Consider the following 19,136-nt stretch of genomic DNA (forward strand, 5'->3'; position numbering starts at 1 on the left):
CCACAGTTCAAAAGCATCAATTCTTCAGTGCTCAGCTTTCTTCACAGTCCAACTCTCACGTCCATACATGACCACTGGAAAAACCATAGCCTTGACTAGACAGAACTCAATGGTGGGTATTATAAACCTAGCTTTATTTCATCTGTACATCAGCCCTGTTATGAGTTGAATTGTGTCCCCCCAAAAGAGATTAGGGGCTTCCCTGATAGCTCAGTTGGTAAGGAATCCGACTGCAATGCAGGAGACCCTGGTTCAATTCCTGGTTCGGGAAGATTCCCTGGAAAAGGAATAGGCTACCCACTTCAGTATTCTTGGGCTTCCCTTGTGGCTCAGCTGGTAAAGAATCCACCTGCAATGCAGGAGACCTGGGTTCAATCCCTGGGTCGGGAAGATCCCCTGGAGAAGGGAAAGGCTACCCACTCCAGTATTCTGGCTGGAGAATTCCATGGACTGTGTAGTCCATGGGGTCACAAAGAGTCAGACACAACTGAGTGACTTTCACACTCACTTCAAAGGGATGCTGAAGACCTAACCCCAGGACCTGTATATATGACCCTCTTTGGAGATAGGGCCTTTGCAGATGATGGAGTTGAGATGAGGCCATTGGAGTGTGTCCTAATCCAGTATGGTTGATGTCCTTTTAACAAGGTGAAATTTGGACCCAGGGAAACAAAGGGAAAATGCCCAGTGAAGGTGAAGGGTTGGATGGAAGCATGGACAAGTCAAGGAACAGTAAAGTTTTCTAGATAATGACCAGAAGCTAAGAGGAGTCCCCTACAAGTTTTAGAGGGATCATGACCCTGCCGACACCTTGATTTTGGACTTCTAGCCTCTGCAGCTGTGAGACAGTAAGTATCTGTTGTTTTAAGCCACCCAGTTTGTGACACTTTGTTGCAGCAGCCCTGGGAAGCTAATACAACCCACCCCTTCACTCTAGAGGAAGAAAAATAAAGTATCCTCATTTTCAGATGAATAACTGAATGATGAAGCCCAGAGAGGTATAGTTTATGGCTCAAGATCACTCCGCTAGAGGTGGATGAGCTGAGATTTGAATCCAGGCCTCTCTGAGGCCAACATCTGCCCACTCTCCATGCCCTGTGCGGCCTCTCAGGAGCAAAGCTCAAGTTAAAAAAGGAGGTGGGGCTGAAAATGAGCTCCCCACTCATCACACCCAAGTCCCAGTGGAGGTGCCAGGTCAGAGTGGTCTGTTTATGAACAGCTCATTAAGTAAAGAGCAGTGAGCATTTGAGAGTGACTTTTTAAAAAGAATCGGATTTTATTTATAGTGATGTTCCAGTCATTAATTTCAAAGGAAGAAAACCCAAAGCAGAAGTAGGTTCATTAAAAATTTGACATTAGTAATTTAATTAAACTGGATTTTTGCGTCTCGTTGTGGAAAATGAAACGTTAGTTCTACACCAGTTCTTAGCCCATTTCCCCAGGTTGGCTCCCTCCCCTCATCTTAGCTTGCTTTCTTCTCCAAATGTTTACCTGACCCACCCCTTGCAACTCCAACACTCACACTCACATCACAGTCTCTGCCTCTGCTGTAGCCAGCAGCTTGGGACTGTGGGAAATGCCAAGGAAGCCGGCAGCAAGGGATTATGGGAAATGCCAAGGAAGCCGGCAGCAAGAGATTATGGGAAATGCCAAAGGAAGCCGGCAGCAAGGGATTATGGGAAATGCCAAGGAAGCCAGCAGCATGGGATCATGGGAAATGCTAAGGTATCCAGCAGCCCAAAGACTACATTCTTAGCTAGGCTAATAGGGTGATGAGGTCAGTCCTTTTGTCTGGGTCATCTCACTTGTCAGAGGTAGAAAATAGGCAGGGAAGAGCTCTTTAGCCCTTAAGATAGTTCTCTCACAGAAACATAAGCCATTTAAGGTCAGAGACCCTTTTGTCCAGTTAACTGCTCTATTACCAGCATAGAGTGCAGCAGGCCCACAATACATTTTCATTGCCTGAAGGAGTTAATGCCTCAGTGAGGAATTCTTCCAAACAACTAATTAATGAACACTCAAATATATCCCTACAAGTGCCAGACACTGTGTTAGACTCTCAGGGACTGCATGGCCCTACAGCACAATGGAAGGACAACATCTGCCATTCTTGAGCACCTACTCTGTGCTGGGCACTGTGCCAGCCATGCATCGGTCATGATCAGTAACCTGGTAAACCCCTAGATATTACTGTCCTTTTTCAGTTGAGGAAAGTAAGGCTCAGTGAGGTCACATGACTCAAGGCCAGGGAATAAGACACTGACAGCCCCTCGCTTCAGGCCAGATTAAGCTAGTACCAAAGTCTGCCCTTTCCTTCCACAAGAAGGGAGGAGAGGAGAAGGCAGAGGGAAAGCCTCCTTTCTGAGGGCTCTGAGATCAGTGTGGATGGCTGAGATGGTCCTGAAAAATAGTAATACGGGCTGGAAGAGCATACATCAAGGACCAGGGAAGCTTTCTAGAATCCAGGCTGGTTATCTCCATTTCTTTATTTCTCATCATTGCCACCCTTCCCCTCTTACTGCAGGCTCCCTGAACTCTTAGGTTGTCTCTGGCCTCAAGGTCTTTCCACATGGTATTTCCTCTGCCTGGAACACTCTTAGACCTAGCTAATTATTACTAACCTCACAAGGTTCAGCATAGACATCTCTTCCAGGAAGCTGGCCCTGACTAACCCCTGACTAGGTTTGGTCCCCTGCCTGGTTCCTATTTAACTATAAAGGACTTCAGTTTAGTTCAGTTCAGTCGCTGAGTCATGTCCGACTCTTTGCCACCCCACGAATTGCAGCACGCCATCCTTGTCCATCACCAGCTCCTGGAGTTCACCCAAACTCGTGTGCATCGAGTTGGTGATGCCATCCAGCCATCCTCTGTCGCCCCCTTCTCCTCCTGCCCCCAATCCCTCCCAGCATCAGGGTCTTTTCCAATGAATCAACTCTTCGCATGATGTGGCCAAAGTATTGGAGTTTCAGCCTCAGAATCTGTTCTTCCAGTGAACACCCAGGACTGATCTCCTTTAGGATGGACTGGTTGGATCTTCTTGCAGTCCGAGGGACTCTCAAGAGTCTTCTCCAGCACCACAGTTCAAAAGCATCAGTTCTTCGGCACTCAGCTTTCTTCACAGTCCAACTCTCACATCCATATATGACCACTGGAAAAACCATAGCCTTGACTAGACGGACCTTTGTTGGCAAAGTAATGTCTCTGCTTTTGAATATGCTATCCAGGTTGATCATAACTTTCATTCCAAGGAATAAGCGTCTTTTAATTTCATGGCTGCAGTCACCATCTGCAGAGATTCTGGAGCCCCCCAAAATAAAATCTAATACTGTTTCCACTGTTTCCCCATCTATTTCCCATGAAGTGATGGGACCAGATGCCATGATCTTCGTTTTCTGAATGCTGAGCTTTAAGCCAACTTTTTCACTCTCCACTTTCACTTTCATCAAGAGGCTTTTGAGTTCCTCTTCACTTTCTGCCATAAGGGTGGTGTCATCTGCATATCTGAGGTTATTGATATTTCTCCTGGCAATCTTGATTCCAGCTTGTGTTTCTTCCAGCCCATTTCTCATGATGTACTCTGCATGTAAGTTAAATAATCAGGGTGACAATATACAGCCTTGACGTACTCCTTTTCCTATTTGGAACCAGTCTGTTGTGCCATGTCCAGTTCTAACTGTTGCTTCCTGACCTGCATATAGGTTTCTCAAGAGGCAGGTCAGGTGGTCTGGTCTTCCCATCTCTTTCAGAATTTTCCACAGCTTATTGTGATCCACGCAGTCAAAGGCTTTGGCATAGTCAATACAGCAGAAATAGACGTTTTTCTGGAACTCTCTTGCTTTTTCCATGATCCAGAGGATGTTGGCAATTTGATCTCTGGTTCCTCTGCCTTTTCTAAAACCAGCTTGAACATCTGAAAGTTCACGGTTCATGTATTGCTGAAGCCTGGCTTGGAGAATTTTGAGCATTACTTTACTAGTGTGTGAGATGAGTGCAATTGTGCGGTAGTTTGAGCATTCTTTGGCATTGCCTTTCTTTGGGATTGGAATGAAAACTGACCTTTTCCAGTCCTGTGGCCACTGCTGAGATTTCCAAATTTGCTGGCACATTGAGTGCAGCACTTTCACAGCATCATCTTTCAGGATTTGAAATAGCTCTTAGTATACCTTTAAACATATGCATGTCCCACTGGACTGGGAACTCAGATTCTCTTGTGTGGTACTCTCTGTATCCATGCTCTAAGCGCGTTATATACCTCCACTTATTTAATTGTCACAACAACTCCAGAGGAAGGTACTGTTGTGAACTGCCTCTTACAATGGAGGAAACTGAGGCCCAGATAGGTGAAGAGACTTTCTTAGGGTCCCACAGGCAGTAAGCCACCAGGGTGGGATGTGAACCCAAGCACTGAGGCTGTTAGGCCTGTACTTTGCACAGTCTTACTCTATGGCCTCTCAGGGCTGGTGTGCATAAACCATCATCAGATGAAGTAATGGGGAAGTTTTATGGCAAGTTTTCCAGGTGGTGCAGTGCTAAAGAATCCTCCTGCTAATGCAGGAGATGCAGGAGACGTGGGTTTGATCCTTGGGTTGGGAAGATTCCCTGGAGGAGGAAATGGCAACCCACTCCAGTATTCTTGCCTGGAAAATCCCATGGACGGGGGAGCCTGGAGGGCTACAACCCATGGGATTGCAAAGAGTTGGGCATGGCTTAGCAACTGAGCATGCATGCATGCGCTTGGATGGCAGTCTGGACACAGCTGTGACCACTTGTCTTCACCTTGTGGGGAGGTGTGGAGTGGTGAGAGGTGGGACCTTCTGGGCACAGGCAGTTCCAACTTGAGGAAGAAAGGCACAGGGTAGGGGGAGCTGAGTCAGGGTGAACGTGTGACTTAGGCACAGAGGTGATGCACGCGCCCTTTCTCCCTCCTGATTGGCGGTCATGATGCTCTAGCAGCCTCAGCAAGACTGTTTCCTCTGCACAATGAACAAACGCTGGCAGCTGGCCGTTACTGGTCTGGCTCAGGTGTCACTGTATGTGGTATTCTCTGGCTCCCCATTTTCCCCTTGAAACGGGTCAGTCCAATCAGAACTCAGGTTCTTGTCTTCCTACCTCACTGCCTCTTTCCAGCACTAATTACCCCTTCAACTTCCCTAATCCCACTGGGCCAAACTCCTCTTCTGGCTGCCAGGGCAGATACGCATGGAAGAAAGGACATCAGGTTTAATGAGCACCTACTCCGTGCCACCGTCTGTGTCCCTTCCACGGTGTTTAGTGGGAAGGACTGTAGAGTCTGAGATCAGAGCAATAAAACCCAAGAGATTAAAGTGATTTCCCTGGGACATCTCAAAAGATGGGATAGACTTGTTACTGAACCAGGATCGTTTTGCCCAATGCACAGCAAGCCACAGTGCTGAGATGCCAAGGTTTGCAGCAAAGAGAGGGTTTATTCACAAAGCATCCAAGCAAGGAGATGGGAGAACAAGTCTCGAATCTGCCTTCCCAAAGGGAAGTTCATTTCAGTTCGGTTCAGTCGCTCAGTCATGTCCGACTCTTTGCAGCCCCATAGACTGCAGTACACCAGGCTTCTCTGTCCATCACCAACTCCCAGAGTTTACTCAAACTCGTGTCCATTGAGTCAGTGATACCATCAAACCATGTCATCCTCTGTTATCCCCTTCTTCTCCTGCCTTCCATCTTTCCCAGCATCAGGGTCTTTTCCAATGAGTCAGCTCTTCACATAAGGTGGCCGAAGTATTGGAGTTTCAGCCTCAGCATCAGTCCTTCCAATAAATATTCAGGACTGATTTCCTTTAAGATGGACTGGTTGGATCTCCTTGCTGTCCAAGGGACTCTCAAGAGTCTTCTCCAACACTGCAGTTCAAAAGCATCAATTCTTCTATGCTCAGCTTTCTTTATAGTCCATCTCTCACATCCATACATGACTACTGGAAAAACCATAGCCTTGACTAGACAGACCTTTGTTGACAAAGTAATGTCTCTGCTTTTTAATATGCTGTCTGGCTTGGTCATAACTTTTCTTCCAAGGAGTAAGTGTCTTTTAATTCAAAGGCAAAGGCCTCAGGATATTTGTGGGATAGAGACTAGAGAAGCAAGGTGGTCTGAGGCTTGGGGAGCATGGGGAAAGGTGATTGGCTAAAGGTGCAGTGATCATCCTTCTGCACACGTGTAACTAAGCTACAGGCCTCTGCATGTTTTGAGGGCACTTAGCACCCTCTGAGGGTAGAGTTTTTCAGCCCTCTGACATCAAATGGTCACCGAGTGTTCACTCACACATGCCCAGTGAGAAAGTGGGTGGTGTTATTTAGTCTTAATCAGCTCAACCAGACACAAATTCCTGGAAAACAATTCAGGCAAGCATTTGTTGTTTGGGTTCTCTGTTCCTTGGAGGAGGACATGAAAACCTTTTATAGCAACAGATAAAATGACACTGAGTGGTGAAGGCAGGATAGAGCTGTAACTGATTGAACTGACCCACAGCTTCAAACATACTTCACACCCAGGGCTGCTCATGAGAAAGGGCAGGAAACCTGGATGTCTGGGAATAAATTGCACTTGGGGCTCCTTTTGAACACATGACCCCTGTGAGTACTCAGGGCCCCGGCAGCCGGGAGGGTGGCGGTCCTGTCCTAGGGAACAGAGGAGGCTTGGGGAGGAGGGTCGGAGGAGGGTCACCACCGGAGGTGGCGCTCGGAGGCAGGGTTCAGGGCTGGAGCCCCGTTCACGGGCTGCATCTCTCTTTCTGCTCACAGTGCTCCCCAGCCACACATGTGGGAACCCCGGGCGGCTGCCCAACGGCGTCCAGCAGGGCTCTACCTTCAACCTTGGTGACAAGGTCCGCTACAGCTGCAACCCCGGCTTCTTCCTGGAGGGCCACGCTGTGCTCACCTGCCACGCTGGCTCTGAGAACAGTGCCACGTGGGACTTCCCGCTGCCCTCCTGCCGAGGTAGGTGGCCAGGGTGGGTCTAAGGGATGGATGGCCCCTGGGAGGCCTGCTGGACCTTCCAGTGGGAGCCAGTCTCCATCTGCTCCAGTGGAAGGTGGGGTCCCCACTACGGGAAGCATGTGTCTTAGAGCCACCCAGAGTCCTCAGGGGTCCCACGTATTCTGGGGGCTTTTAGGCTTCATCAGACCTCCTAGCCCTCAAGTGTGTACTCTCTCAACCTCCTTCCTCCACGTCAGCAAATTTATTTTTAGCTGGTCTGCCCTCCTCTCATGCCCTCCTGTCTTAGAAGAGACATCGTTTCTCTTCCTGTTACCGACCTGTCTCCCATGAATGGCTCTCTCCCAGCTGCTTTCCCCCTGACCTCACCCTGGCAGTTCTTCTCTCTTTTCTTTAAATTCAGCCCCTCTCTCTGTTTTATGGTATCCTCCTCTCAGCCTTCAAATATGCTCAGAACCTCTTTACCCCAACACTGCCCCCCAAGAAGCCCCACCTCCCTTCAGCACTACGTTGACCTCAGCCTCCTGGCTGGGATGACCAGCTTGTCCTGGTTTCCCCAGCACATTCCCATTTCTTAGCTCCCAGAATCCTGCATCATGGACAGCCCCCTCAGTTCCAGGCAATCTGAGACAGTTGATCACTCTTTTCTCAGCCTATTTCTCCCTCTCCCCACAATAATCAAGCTTATTTCTAAGATAATTTCTCATGCCTCTTATCTGATGACAAAAATAGCACATGATCATTTTAAGTGATCTTAGCAAATACAGAAAAGACTAAAGAAACAAAATTTGCCTGTTTTCACCATGATTTTCAAATATTCCCTTCCCATATTCTTCCTGTTTTTTTTTTTTGTTTTTTTTTTTAATGGAAGACTAGCTGACTTACAATGTCGTGTTAGGTTTAGGTGTACAACAAAGTGATCCAGGCTTCCCTGACAGCTCAGTTGGTAAAGAATCAGCCTGCAATGCAGGATACCCCGGTTCGATTCCTGGGTCAGGAAGATCCACTGGAGAAGGGGTAGGCTACCCACTCCAGTATTCTGGCCTGGAGAATTCCATGACTGTGTAGTCCATGGGGTCACAAAGAGTAAGACACGACTGAGCGACTGTCATTTTCAAAGTGATTCAGATGTACATATATCTATATATATTCCTTTTCAGATTATTTTCCATTATAGGTTATTACACGGTGTTGAACGTATTAATAGTTCCCTGTGCTATAGAGTAAGACCTAGTTATTTATCTATTTTATAAGTAATAGTATATGCCTATTAATCCTAAACTCCAAATTTATCCTCCCCCACCCCTGGCTTCCCCTTTGGTAACCATAAATCTGTTTGCTTCATCTGTCAGTCTGTTTTGTTTTATTTTGTTTTAATGAATTCATTTATATCACTCTTTTTAGATTCTACCTATGTGTGTGTGTGCGGGTGCTCAGTCATGGCCAACTCTTGGCTGGTCTTCCCGTGGATGGAGTGGGCTGGGGTCATGGTTCTCCCCAAGTGCTCACATCACAGCAGTAATTCATGGGTGTGCAGAGCCTTTAGGGGGCACAACTCACCCCAGCTCACTCCTGACTCCTGTTCAGCCTCTCAGATGATGATAATTCTTCCCCTCTTTCTTTTCCACTGGCTTTTCTCCCTATCTTCCCCTTAAATGGCCTCCTCACGGGGAACTTATTGCATCTCTTGGAGTTTTTCATCCACTGTGCTGTGTGTGCTTAGTCGCTCAGTCATGTCTGACTCTTTGTGACCCCATGGACTATAGCCCACCAGGCTCCTCTGTCAATGGGGTTTCCTAAGCAGGAATACTGGAGTGGGTTGCCATTTCCTTCTTCAAAGGATCTTCCTAACCCAGGGATCGAACCTGCATCTCCTGTGTCTCCTGCACTGCAGGTGGATTCTTTACCCACTGAGCCATTGAGGAAGCCCACTAGGGCTGTTGCTTGAAGTGACACTTTGATCTCCAACCCTCCCTCTGTCCTAAGCGTCTGGCCCACAATTATATCAAACTCTCCTGAACCCCTCCCTTCAAATGAGGCATTTCCCAACCTAACACTTCCTATTTTCCTGAACCTACTCTTTTTTTTTTGCACTCCCCAACTCGGTGATGAGTGTCACCATTCAAGGTGGCCAAAGCAGACGTGCCAGGGGCATCTAACACTCCTCACCCTTTTTGCTCCCAACATCCTTAGTCCTGACAAATCCTTCTCTGCGCTGACCTTCCCCTCCACACCTCTGCTGCTTTTCAGGGGACCCGCTGCTGATGGTCCAGGCTCTCTCAGCTCTCACCGTCTCACTGCAGAGGATCTCCAGCCCTCCAGCCCTCTCACCGCACACATCCCAATTCATTCTCCACTGCAGGAGTGAACTTCCTAAGACACAGATCTGACAGCATCACTTCATGCTTAGATTTCTGCCAGTGGCTCTTTATCACTGACAGGGTCAAGTTCAGATTCCTTAGCATGGAGCACAAGACCCTTCTGGAAGGAGTCCCAGACCGATCTTTCTAAGTCATTTCTAAGTAGCTTGCAATTAGCCACATCAGAAATGCTCCCTTCCAGAACACACAGTCTAGGGAAGTCAGCCAAGCATGTGAAATCTTACTTTCAGGAGGGCTTCGAGCCTCGGAGATTCCTGAGGGCCCAAGGGGGCTGAGACGAGGCTCTATTCAAAACTGGGGCGGGGGGAACAAAACACTGTCCCATTCTCAGAGCCCCCAGAGCCCCCCATTCCCTATGCTTTGGGGGTCCATTATTCTATTTCACTACATGGTACATGAAGAGCTAAGAAGCATTCCCAATAATGTCCATGATTTTCTGTAAGTGATTTTCCAAACCAAGTGATTTTCTTAGGAGGCCAAACCAAAAGGAACAGAGAAGGGTGCTTCTCATGTGTGCTGGACGCCGGAAGCCACAGTCTTGCCAGAGTTCATGGATTCAGACTTGGGGAGGATTAAAGCCTTTTGACCTTTCTTCCTCTCTCATAGAACTCTCTGGGGATGGCATCTGTGAGTGGATTAACTTCATCCACTGGGCAGTGGTCCGTAAATACTTGCTGCATGAATGGATGACTGGATGGGTCTAATTCACCATCAGGATTATGTAGGCGTACGAACCCAAAGGAGAAATTACTGGCCTGGGTTAGCCCACCTGCCCAGCAGCTTGGAGTGACATGAGCTCTTTGGGTCCAAAGCTTCACAGAGCATGTTGAAGGGTGGTGTACCTCTGCCTCAAACAGTATATGCCACCCACCTAGCTGAAAGAAAGACTTGGAGACACAGCCCAGACCAAGAGGGAACAGGGACCAACTGGGGCCTGGGGGCAGAGCAGATGTGAGTCTGACCTCTCAGGAGGCCCATCCCAAGGCTACTAGCCATCAAGGCTTGGCCCAGCTGGCAAAGGGAAGGAGGCAAGATTTCCCTTCAGTTTGTGTTATTTGGGAGCATCTTTTCAAAGGCAGATGTCCTTGGGAGCCCTAAACCTTGTTGAACCTTTCTGATTCACAAGGAAGACCATGTGGATCTCAGCAATGGGCCTCTGACTTGTGAGGTGCATCGGCCCTGGATCAAAAAGGGCTGCATGGGGGAAAGAAAGGGGTTCATATGCCCTGGGGGCTGAGAGGCAGATGGCGGAAAGAAAGCAGCCTGAACAAGAAAGACTTGGTCTCTGAGGTCCGAGTCCAGGCTGCCCCCAAACCCAGGGAGTTGGGCATTTGGTCTACAGCAGCCTGGGTGGCTAGTGCCCCACTGTATTCCAAATGTTCTGGATCCAGGGAGAGGAACCTGCAAAATATGAGACAGAAGCAGAATGTTAGGAATAGAGAGCATGGATTCAAACCTACATTCAACTCTAGCCATGCCAGCTCAGAGCTGTGGGTCACTGGCCTGCCGCCAAGCCTAAATCTTAAAGCCAGGACATGAATAGTAGCCTTAAAGGGAGATTGTGTACACATTCATTCACTCAGCATTTAACAACTTTTTTAAAAGACTTTTTTTTGACATGGACCTTTTTTTTTAAGTCTTTATTGAATTTGTTATAAAATTGCTTCTGTTTTATGTTTTGATTTTTTAGCCATGAGGCATGTGGAACCTTAGCTTCTCATTCAGACATCGAACCCACAGCCCCTGTGTTGGAAGACAAAGTCTTAACCACTGGACCTCCAAGGAAGTCCCAGGATTAATTTAACTTTTGATTGAGTACCTACTCTGTGCTAGCCAGTCACTGACTCAATCTTTATTTATTAAATTCTTGTTAAGTGCCAGATACTGTTCTAGATGCAGAGAACTGCAGTGATGAAGAAGTCAGACCAAGTTCCATGAGCTCATAGAGTTTCAGTTCAGTTTAGTTCAGTTCAGTCACTCAGTCATGTCCGACTCTTTGCAACCCCATGAATCACAGCACGCCAGGCCTCCCTGTCCAACACCAACTCCCAGAGTTCACCCAGACTCACGTCCATCAAGTCAGTGATGCCATCCAGCCATCTCATCCTCTGTCATCCCCTTCTCCTCTGGCCCCCAATCTCTCCCAGCATCAGTCTTTTCCAATGAGTCAACTCTTCGCATGAGGTGGCCACAGTACTGGAGTTTCAGCTTTAGCATCATTGCTTCCAAAGAACACCCAGAGCTGATCTCCTTCAGAATGGACTGGTTGGATCTCCTTGCAGTCCAAGGGACTCTCAAGAGTCTTCTCCAACACCACAGTTCAAAAGCATCAAGTCTTTGGTGCTCAGCCTTCTTCACAGTCCAACTCTCACATCCATACATAACCACTGGAAAAACCATAACCTTGACTACATAGACCTTTGTTGGCAAAGTAATGTCTCTGCTTTTGAAATGCTATCTAGGTTGGTCATAACTTTCCTTGCAAGGAGTAAACGTCTTTTAATTTCATGGCTGCAGTCACCATCTGCAGTGATTTTGGAGCCCCCAAAAATAAAGTCTGACACTGTTTCCACTGTTTCTCCATCTATTTTCCATGAAGTGATGGGACTGGATGCCATGATCTTCGTTTTCTGACTGTTGAGCTTTAAGCCAACTTTTTCAGTCTCCTCTTTTACTTTCATCAAGGGGCTTTTTAGTTCCTCTTCACTTTCTGCCATAAGGGTGGTATCATCTGCATATCTGAGGTTATTGATATTTCTCCCGGCAATCTTGATTCCAGCTTATGTTTCTTCCAGTCCAGCGTTTATCATGATGTACTCTGCATAGAAATTAAATAAGCAGGGTGACAATATACAGCCTTGACGTACTCCTTTTCCTATTTGGAACCAGTCTGTTGTTCCATGTCCAGTTCTAACTGTTGCTTCCTGACCTACATACAAATTTCTCAAGAGGCAGGTCAGGTGGTCTGGTAGTCCCATCTCTTTCAGAATTTTCCACAGTTTATTGTGATCCACACAGTCAAAGGCTTTGGCATAGTCAGTAAAGCAGAAATACATGTTTTTCTGGAACTCTCTTGCTTTTTCCATGATCCAGCAGATGTTGGCAATTTGATCTCTGGTTCCTCTGCCTTTTCTAAAACCAGCTTGAACATCAGGAAGTTCACGGTTCACATATTGCTGAAGCCTGGCTTGGAGAATTTTGAGCATTACTTTACTAGCAAGTGAGATGAGTGCAATTGTGCAGTAGTTTGAGCATTCTTTGGCATTGCCTTTCTTGGGATTGGAATGAAAACTGACCTTTTCCAGTCCTGTGGCCACTGCTGAGATTTCCAAATTTGCTGGCATATTGAGTGCAGCACTTTCACAGCATCATCCTTCAGGATTTGAAATAGCTCAACTGGATTTCCATCACCTCCACTAGCTTTGTTCGTAGTGATGCTTTCTAAGGCCCACTTGACTTCACATTCCAGGATGTCTGGCTCTAGGTGAGTGATCACACCATTGTGATTATCTGGGTCATGAAGCTCTTTTTTGTACAGTTCTTCTGTGTATTCTTGCCATCTCTTCTTAATATCTTCTGCTTCTGTTAGGTCCATGCCATTTCTGTCCTTTATCGAGCGCATCTTTACATGAAATGTTCCTTTGGTATCTCTGATTTTCTTGAAGAGATCTCTAGTCTTTCCCATTCTGTTGTTTTCCTCTATTTCTTTGCATTGATCGCTGAGGAAGGCTTTCTTATCTCTCCTTGCTATTCTTTGGAACTCTGCATTCAGATGCTTATATCTTTCCTTTTCTCCTTTGCTTTTCACTTCTCTGCTTTTCACAGTTATTTGTAAGGCCTCCCCAGACAGCCATTTTGCTTTTTGCCTTTCTTTTCCATGGGGATGGTCTTGATCCCTGTCTCCTGTACAATGTCATGAACCTCATTCCATAGTTCATCAGGCACTCTATTTATCAGATCTAGGCCCTTAAATCTATTTCTCACTTCCACTGTATAATCATAAGGGATTTGATTTAGGTCATACCTGAATGGTCTAGTGGTTTTCCCTACTTTCTTCAATTTAAGTCTGAATTTGGCAATAAGGAGTTCATGATCTGAGCCACAGTCAGCTCCTGGTCTTATTTTTGCTGACTGTATAGAGCTTCTCCATCTTTGGCTGCAAAGAATATAATCAATCTGATTTCGGTATTGACCATCTGGTGATGTCCATGTGTAGAATCTTCTCTTGTGTTGTTGGAAGAGGGTGTTTGTTATGACCAGTGCATTTTCTTGGCAAAACTCTATTAGTCTTTGCCCTGCTTCATTCCGTATTCCAAGGCCAAATTTGCCTGTTACTCCAGGCGTTTCTTGACTTCCTACTTTTGCATTCCAGTCCCTTATAATGAAAAGGACATCTTTTTTGGGGTGTTAGTTCTAAAAGTTCTTGTAGGTCTTCATAGAACCATTCAACTTCAGCTTCTTCAGCGTTACTGGTTGGGGCATAGACTTGGATACCCTTTAGCATCTGGGGGGCAGAAACAGACAAAAGTCAAAGAAACAGTTTTCAGATTACCATTGGAACTATGAGGGAGATGAAATAGCCAGTGACAAGGAAGGGAGCTGTCAGGAGAGGACTCTTGGGAGGTGACATTTGAACTGTGTCCTGTAAGACAGAGCTTCCCAGATGGTGCTAGTGGTAAAGAACCCGCCTGCCAGTGCAGGAGATATCAAGAGAAGTGGGTTCAATCCCTCGGTTGGAAAGATCCGCTGGAGGAGGGTGTACCAATCCACTCCAGTATTCTTGCCTGGAGAATCCCATGGACAGAGGAGCCTGGCAGTCTGTAGTCTATATGGTTGCATAGCGTCGGACTTGGCTGAAGTGACTTAGCATGCCTGAATGACAAGAAGGAGCCTATTGTGTGAAGACCTGGGGAAAAGAATCGCAGATGCAAGACCCTCAGGTGGGAGAGAGCTTGACATGTTAGAAGAAGAGAAAACCAGTCCATGGGGCAATGTAGAGTCAGGGGAGGAGACGAGGGGAGTGGATGGGGCTGTGGACAAGTTTGGGACAAGAAGTTTGGGTTTGATTCAAAGTTCAGGAGGTCGCCAGGGAAGAGCTTTCTGCAGAGGAGTGGCACAATTGAACTGATTTTAAAAAAAAAATTGGATGATACAAGGGAGAGAGCTTTTAGTTGGCAAGAGGCCAAACTGGGGTGCCAGTTAGGAGGCAGCTGCTGCGGTGTGCGGGCTGGAGCTGATGCAGCTCAGTCAAGGGTGGCTGTGGTAGAGATGGAGGGAAGGGGGCAGGCTGGGTCTGTGGTGTAGAGCACAGCCAGCAGCCTTGTGATGAAATGAATGCAGGTGCTAGTGGGGTCAAGGTTGACTCCTAGGCTCTTTCTGGAGTGCTGGCAGGGTGGGGATGCCAGTAACCAAAATGGGGGTGACTGGGGCAGGGAGCAGGAAGTGTGTACCCTAAAGACAGTCAAGAGAGCTCATTTTGTCTAGGTCAAGTTTGAAATGCCTATGATATCTCCAAGTAGAGGGTATTAGTTCTATGGCTAGAGGCAGTTCAGAGCTAGAAAGATCAGGAGACGGATAAGAGCCAACGTGGTGATGGAGATAGCGTAGAGGGCCTGGACACTGCATGCTGGGCCCCCTTGTGCTGAGCCAATTATACGACATACAGCAGGCACCAAATGCCACGGCAGGTAGTATGAACATTGAGTTTTTCTGACCATGCAGCCTTGGCAGGGACCGTGGCTCCCTGAGAACATTCCTAACTACAGTGTCCCTCCACTGCCCCTGGGATCGCTGGTCCTACTTCTGTCATCTTTGCCATCACTGGTGGCTCAGACCATAAAGAATCTGCCTGCAGTGCAGGAGACTTGGGTTCTATCCTGGGTAGGGAAGATCCCATGGAGAAGGGAATGGCTACCCACTCCAGTATTCTTGCCTGGAGAAGTCCATGGACAGAGGAGCCTGGAGGGCTACAGTCCATGGGGTTGCTAAGAGTCAGACATGACTGAGCGACTAACACTCTCACTTCACTTATTGCCAGCACTACTGTTACTGTAGCAAAACCACTCAGAACGTGGGCCCTGGAGTCCAATCACCTGGATTCCAATCCTGTCTGAGTGACTCTGGGCTAGCTCCTCAACTTCCTGTGCCCCAGCCTTCTCACCTGTGGATGATAAGAAGAGCCGTACTTAACTGGTAAGGCGAAGGGAGGCTCAAGCTGATAAACACTCCGCATGCAGCAGAGGGCCCTGTTCACAGTAATGACTCAGTGACAGCTAGCTGTCATGATTCTAATAGCCATGGCCACCACTGGCCGGCACGTATCAAGCACAAACTGGGTGCCAGACCCCACGTTATCTAATCCTCACACACACAAAAAAACCCCCAGGAGATTAAGATATTACAGTGAGGCAATTGAGGTTGGAGAGGTTGCTGGTGGTCACACAGCTGGAAGGTGATTCCACCCAAGTCTGTGTGCCGACTAGCCATGATCTTGGCCACCCCTGTCTACTGCAGATGAGGACAGGGGCTTATGACCCATGTCAGGAGACTCATGGCGGCATTGCTCCTTCCAGAGCCACTGCAGCTTGGTCAGAGCCCAAGACCCTGGTCCCTGCTGAGGTACATCCCCTACCCGGGTCTGCCAGGCCAGGGGCTGCCCCGTCTCCTGTGGTTTCCCTTTGACCTTCCTCTTGAACTTGTCCCAGAAGCTCCTTAGGAGAAACCTCAGGGAAGGGCCTGAGGTGGTTCTGCTGGGCATTGATGCTTAAGGGTGGGGGCCAGGGTCTGAGGGACCAGGGTTTCCTATGAAGAAACCTGACCCAAGAACTCACCCAGCTCCACCTGAGCATGGGTGGTGGGGCCCTCCCTGTGGAGATAGCACACAGCCCCTGCCTCAGGCCCCTCAGGAGAAGAGAAGGAGAGCAGGAGGAGGCTTCTCCCACCTGCAAAACCCCCTCGGGGGTCTGGGGCTTCCAGGAGCCTGTGTCAGGACTGGCATCACAGGGGCCGAGACCCAAGTGGCAGAGAAAGAGGTGGATAACAGCATGAAGTCTGAGCATCCTGGATTCGAATCCTGGACCCAACATTTAGTAGCCATGTGACCATGGGCCAGTTTTTAAAACTCTCTGAGCCACAGTTTTCTCTTCTGTAAAGTGTGGATAACATAACACCTGTCTCTTTGAGCGGTTAGAGAAGCAAATGAGAAAATGCAGATGCAGGGGAGCATCTGCCATGACATCTGGCCTGTGATGAAAGTGCAGCAAAGAAGCGGCACATCACTGAGTACCGTGTCCCCTCTACATCATCCTCTCGGAACGGCACCTCGGGGGTAGTGTCTATGGAAGGAGTCTGGGGGTGGCAGAAACAGCGATGCTCTTGGGCAGTTGGCAGTTTCTTCATTTAGAAAGAGGTGTCCTTGTGGGATGAATTGAGAGGGAAGCATCGACATAGGTCCACTACCGTATACAATGGCTAGCTAGAGGGAAGCTGCTGCCCAGCATAGGGAGTTCAACTCGGTGCTCCCTGCTGATCTAGAGGCCGGGGGTGGGGGGGGCGGGGGGGGGCAGGCAAGAGGGCAGCTGGTTCACACTTGTACAGCAGAGACTGACTCAACATTGTAAAGCAGTTATACTCCCACTAAATAAAAAGAAGGGGTGTCCTTCATAAAGCCAAGGATAAAGGGGCACCTGATGTGAAGAGCTGACCCATTGGAAGAGGCCCTGATGCTGGCAAAGATTGAAGGCAAAAAGGAGAAGGGGGTGACAGAGGATGAGATGGTTGGATGGCATCACTGACTCAACAGACATGAATTTGAGCAAACTCTAGGAGATGGAGGACACAGGAGCCTGGCGTGCTGCAGTCCATGGGGTCACAAAGAGTTGGACATAACTGAGCCACTGGACAACAACAACAAAAAGGGCAGAATTCTGAGCCTCCAGAAGAGGGAGCTGATGAGGGACACTGAGCTCCGCAGTAGAAGGAAAGGGGTGGGGGGCGCTGCTGGTGACTTTGGGGCTCTCATGCCCTGGCTCTCTCAGCCTTGCACTTGGGTTGTCAGATGGCAGCTTCTCTCCAAGAGGGACCAGTTGAAATTTTCCTTTTCTCAGAAGCTGAGTAGCCCTGAGCAGGGAAGACATGGACAGAACTCCAGTGCTGAAGACCTCACAGCTTCTAGGCATGCAAGATAGTGCTCTGGAGTTGGCTTCAGATGGTGGAGGGTGGGGCGGGGCGTGACACAAGCTTCTCCATCCCTGCCTGAAATTTGTGAGTCACCAGAGAGTTAGCAGACGTCAAAGGGGGCTGAGAGAGAGTTCCGTAAAATTATAGTTAATTGAGGAAATTTCAGTGGAACTTAAAGACGATCATAAATAAACTCATAAACTTGGAAAGGCAACTATCATCATAACACACCTGCGCCCTAGAATAGACATGACTTAATGGCGATGGAGAATGCCCATCACCAGAGCAGGAGGAGGTGTAAATTAATATTTTAGGAGTGTGGTGTCAGCGGAAGGTTATATTTTACAACCTGAGGTTGTAACCATGAAATATGATGCCTTGTTTAAAGTGTGAGAAAATCTCCAAACAACTTTTACAGCATCTTCAATCAAAACTGGATGTTGCAGGATCAAGAGTGTCAGAGGAGCCTAAGAGGCAGGGAAGATTCCAGCAGCAAAGATGCCATCGTCAGAGAAGACTTGTGCCTCTAGCCAGAGGGTCTCAAATTCCCGAGTCTTCAGTTCAGCACAGTCTAGAAGTCATTGACTAAAACTGGGAAATTTGGGGATGAATTTGAGTCAGTAGAAGTAAGGTGGATGAACCTAGAGCCTGTTACACAGAGTGAAGTAAATCAGAAAGAGGAAAATATCGTATATTAATGCATATATATGGAATCTAGAAAATTAGTTTGGAAGGAATGATGCTAAAGCTGAAACTCCAGTACTTTGGCCACCTCATGCAAAGAGTTGACTCATTGGAAAAGACTCTGATGCTGGGAGGGATTGGGGGTGGGAGGAGAAGGGGACAACAGAGAATGAGATGGCTGGATGGAATCACCAACTTGATGGACGTGAGTTTGAGTGAGCTCCGGGAGATGGTGATGGGCAGGAAGGCCTGGCATGCTGCAATTCTTGGGGTCGCAAAGAGCCAGACACGACTGAGCGACTGAACTGAACTGAACCTATTCACAGAGAAGAAATGGAGACACAGATGTAGATGTATTATTTGTCTGCCTTGACTCTTTTCCTTTGTTTCTGCATTTTCTCACTTTTCTAATTAAATTTACTCTTTGGAATTGGAAGAAGACCTAGGAGGCTAAGGAAACAAAAGGAAGGGGATACCAAGGGTCGGGGGGAGGGTAGAGGGGAGGCTCTGTCCCTGAAAAGATCCTGCAGGGTCCTGCTCAGTTTCAGGAGGTGTGATGTAGTGAAGTGAATTGAAGTGAAAGTCGCTCAGTTGTGTCTGACTCTTTGCAACCCCATGGACTATATAGTCCATGGAATTCTCCAGGCCAGAATACTGGAGTGGGTAGCCTTTCCCTTCTCCAGGGGATCTTCCCAACCCAGGGATTGAACCCAGGTCTCCCACACAGCAGGCGGATTCTTTACCAGCTTCCCCAGTAGAGGAGACCATAGTCTGGGTGCCAGAGAGACTCGGCTGGAATCCCAACTTGGTTACCTGCTGTATAACCTTCTGAAAGTTGCTGAATCTTTCTGAGCTTCAGTTTACTGTTTCATTTATTTGTTCAACACATATTTACTGGGTGCCTCCTATATACTAGGAAGTGTGGTAGATG

At 47.8% G+C, this 19,136-nt stretch overlaps 1 protein-coding gene across 4 annotated transcripts in view; it reads left to right on the top strand.

Annotated features, from left to right (window-relative positions):
• The window catches only part of CSMD2 (CUB and Sushi multiple domains 2), a 694,802-nt gene that overhangs the window by 240,122 nt on the left and 435,544 nt on the right, over nucleotides 1-19,136 (top strand). For all 4 annotated transcript variants that reach the window (XM_061412621.1, XM_061412618.1, XM_061412619.1 and 1 more), the window contains one exon: nucleotides 6,771-6,965. In XM_061412621.1, the coding sequence (XP_061268605.1) occupies nucleotides 6,771-6,965 (195 nt within the window). The remainder of the gene's footprint in view (nucleotides 1-6,770; nucleotides 6,966-19,136) is intronic.

The sequence above is a fragment of the Bos javanicus genome, chromosome 3 (genome assembly GCF_032452875.1).
Source record: "Bos javanicus breed banteng chromosome 3, ARS-OSU_banteng_1.0, whole genome shotgun sequence".
Taxonomy (NCBI): Eukaryota; Metazoa; Chordata; class Mammalia; order Artiodactyla; family Bovidae; genus Bos; species Bos javanicus.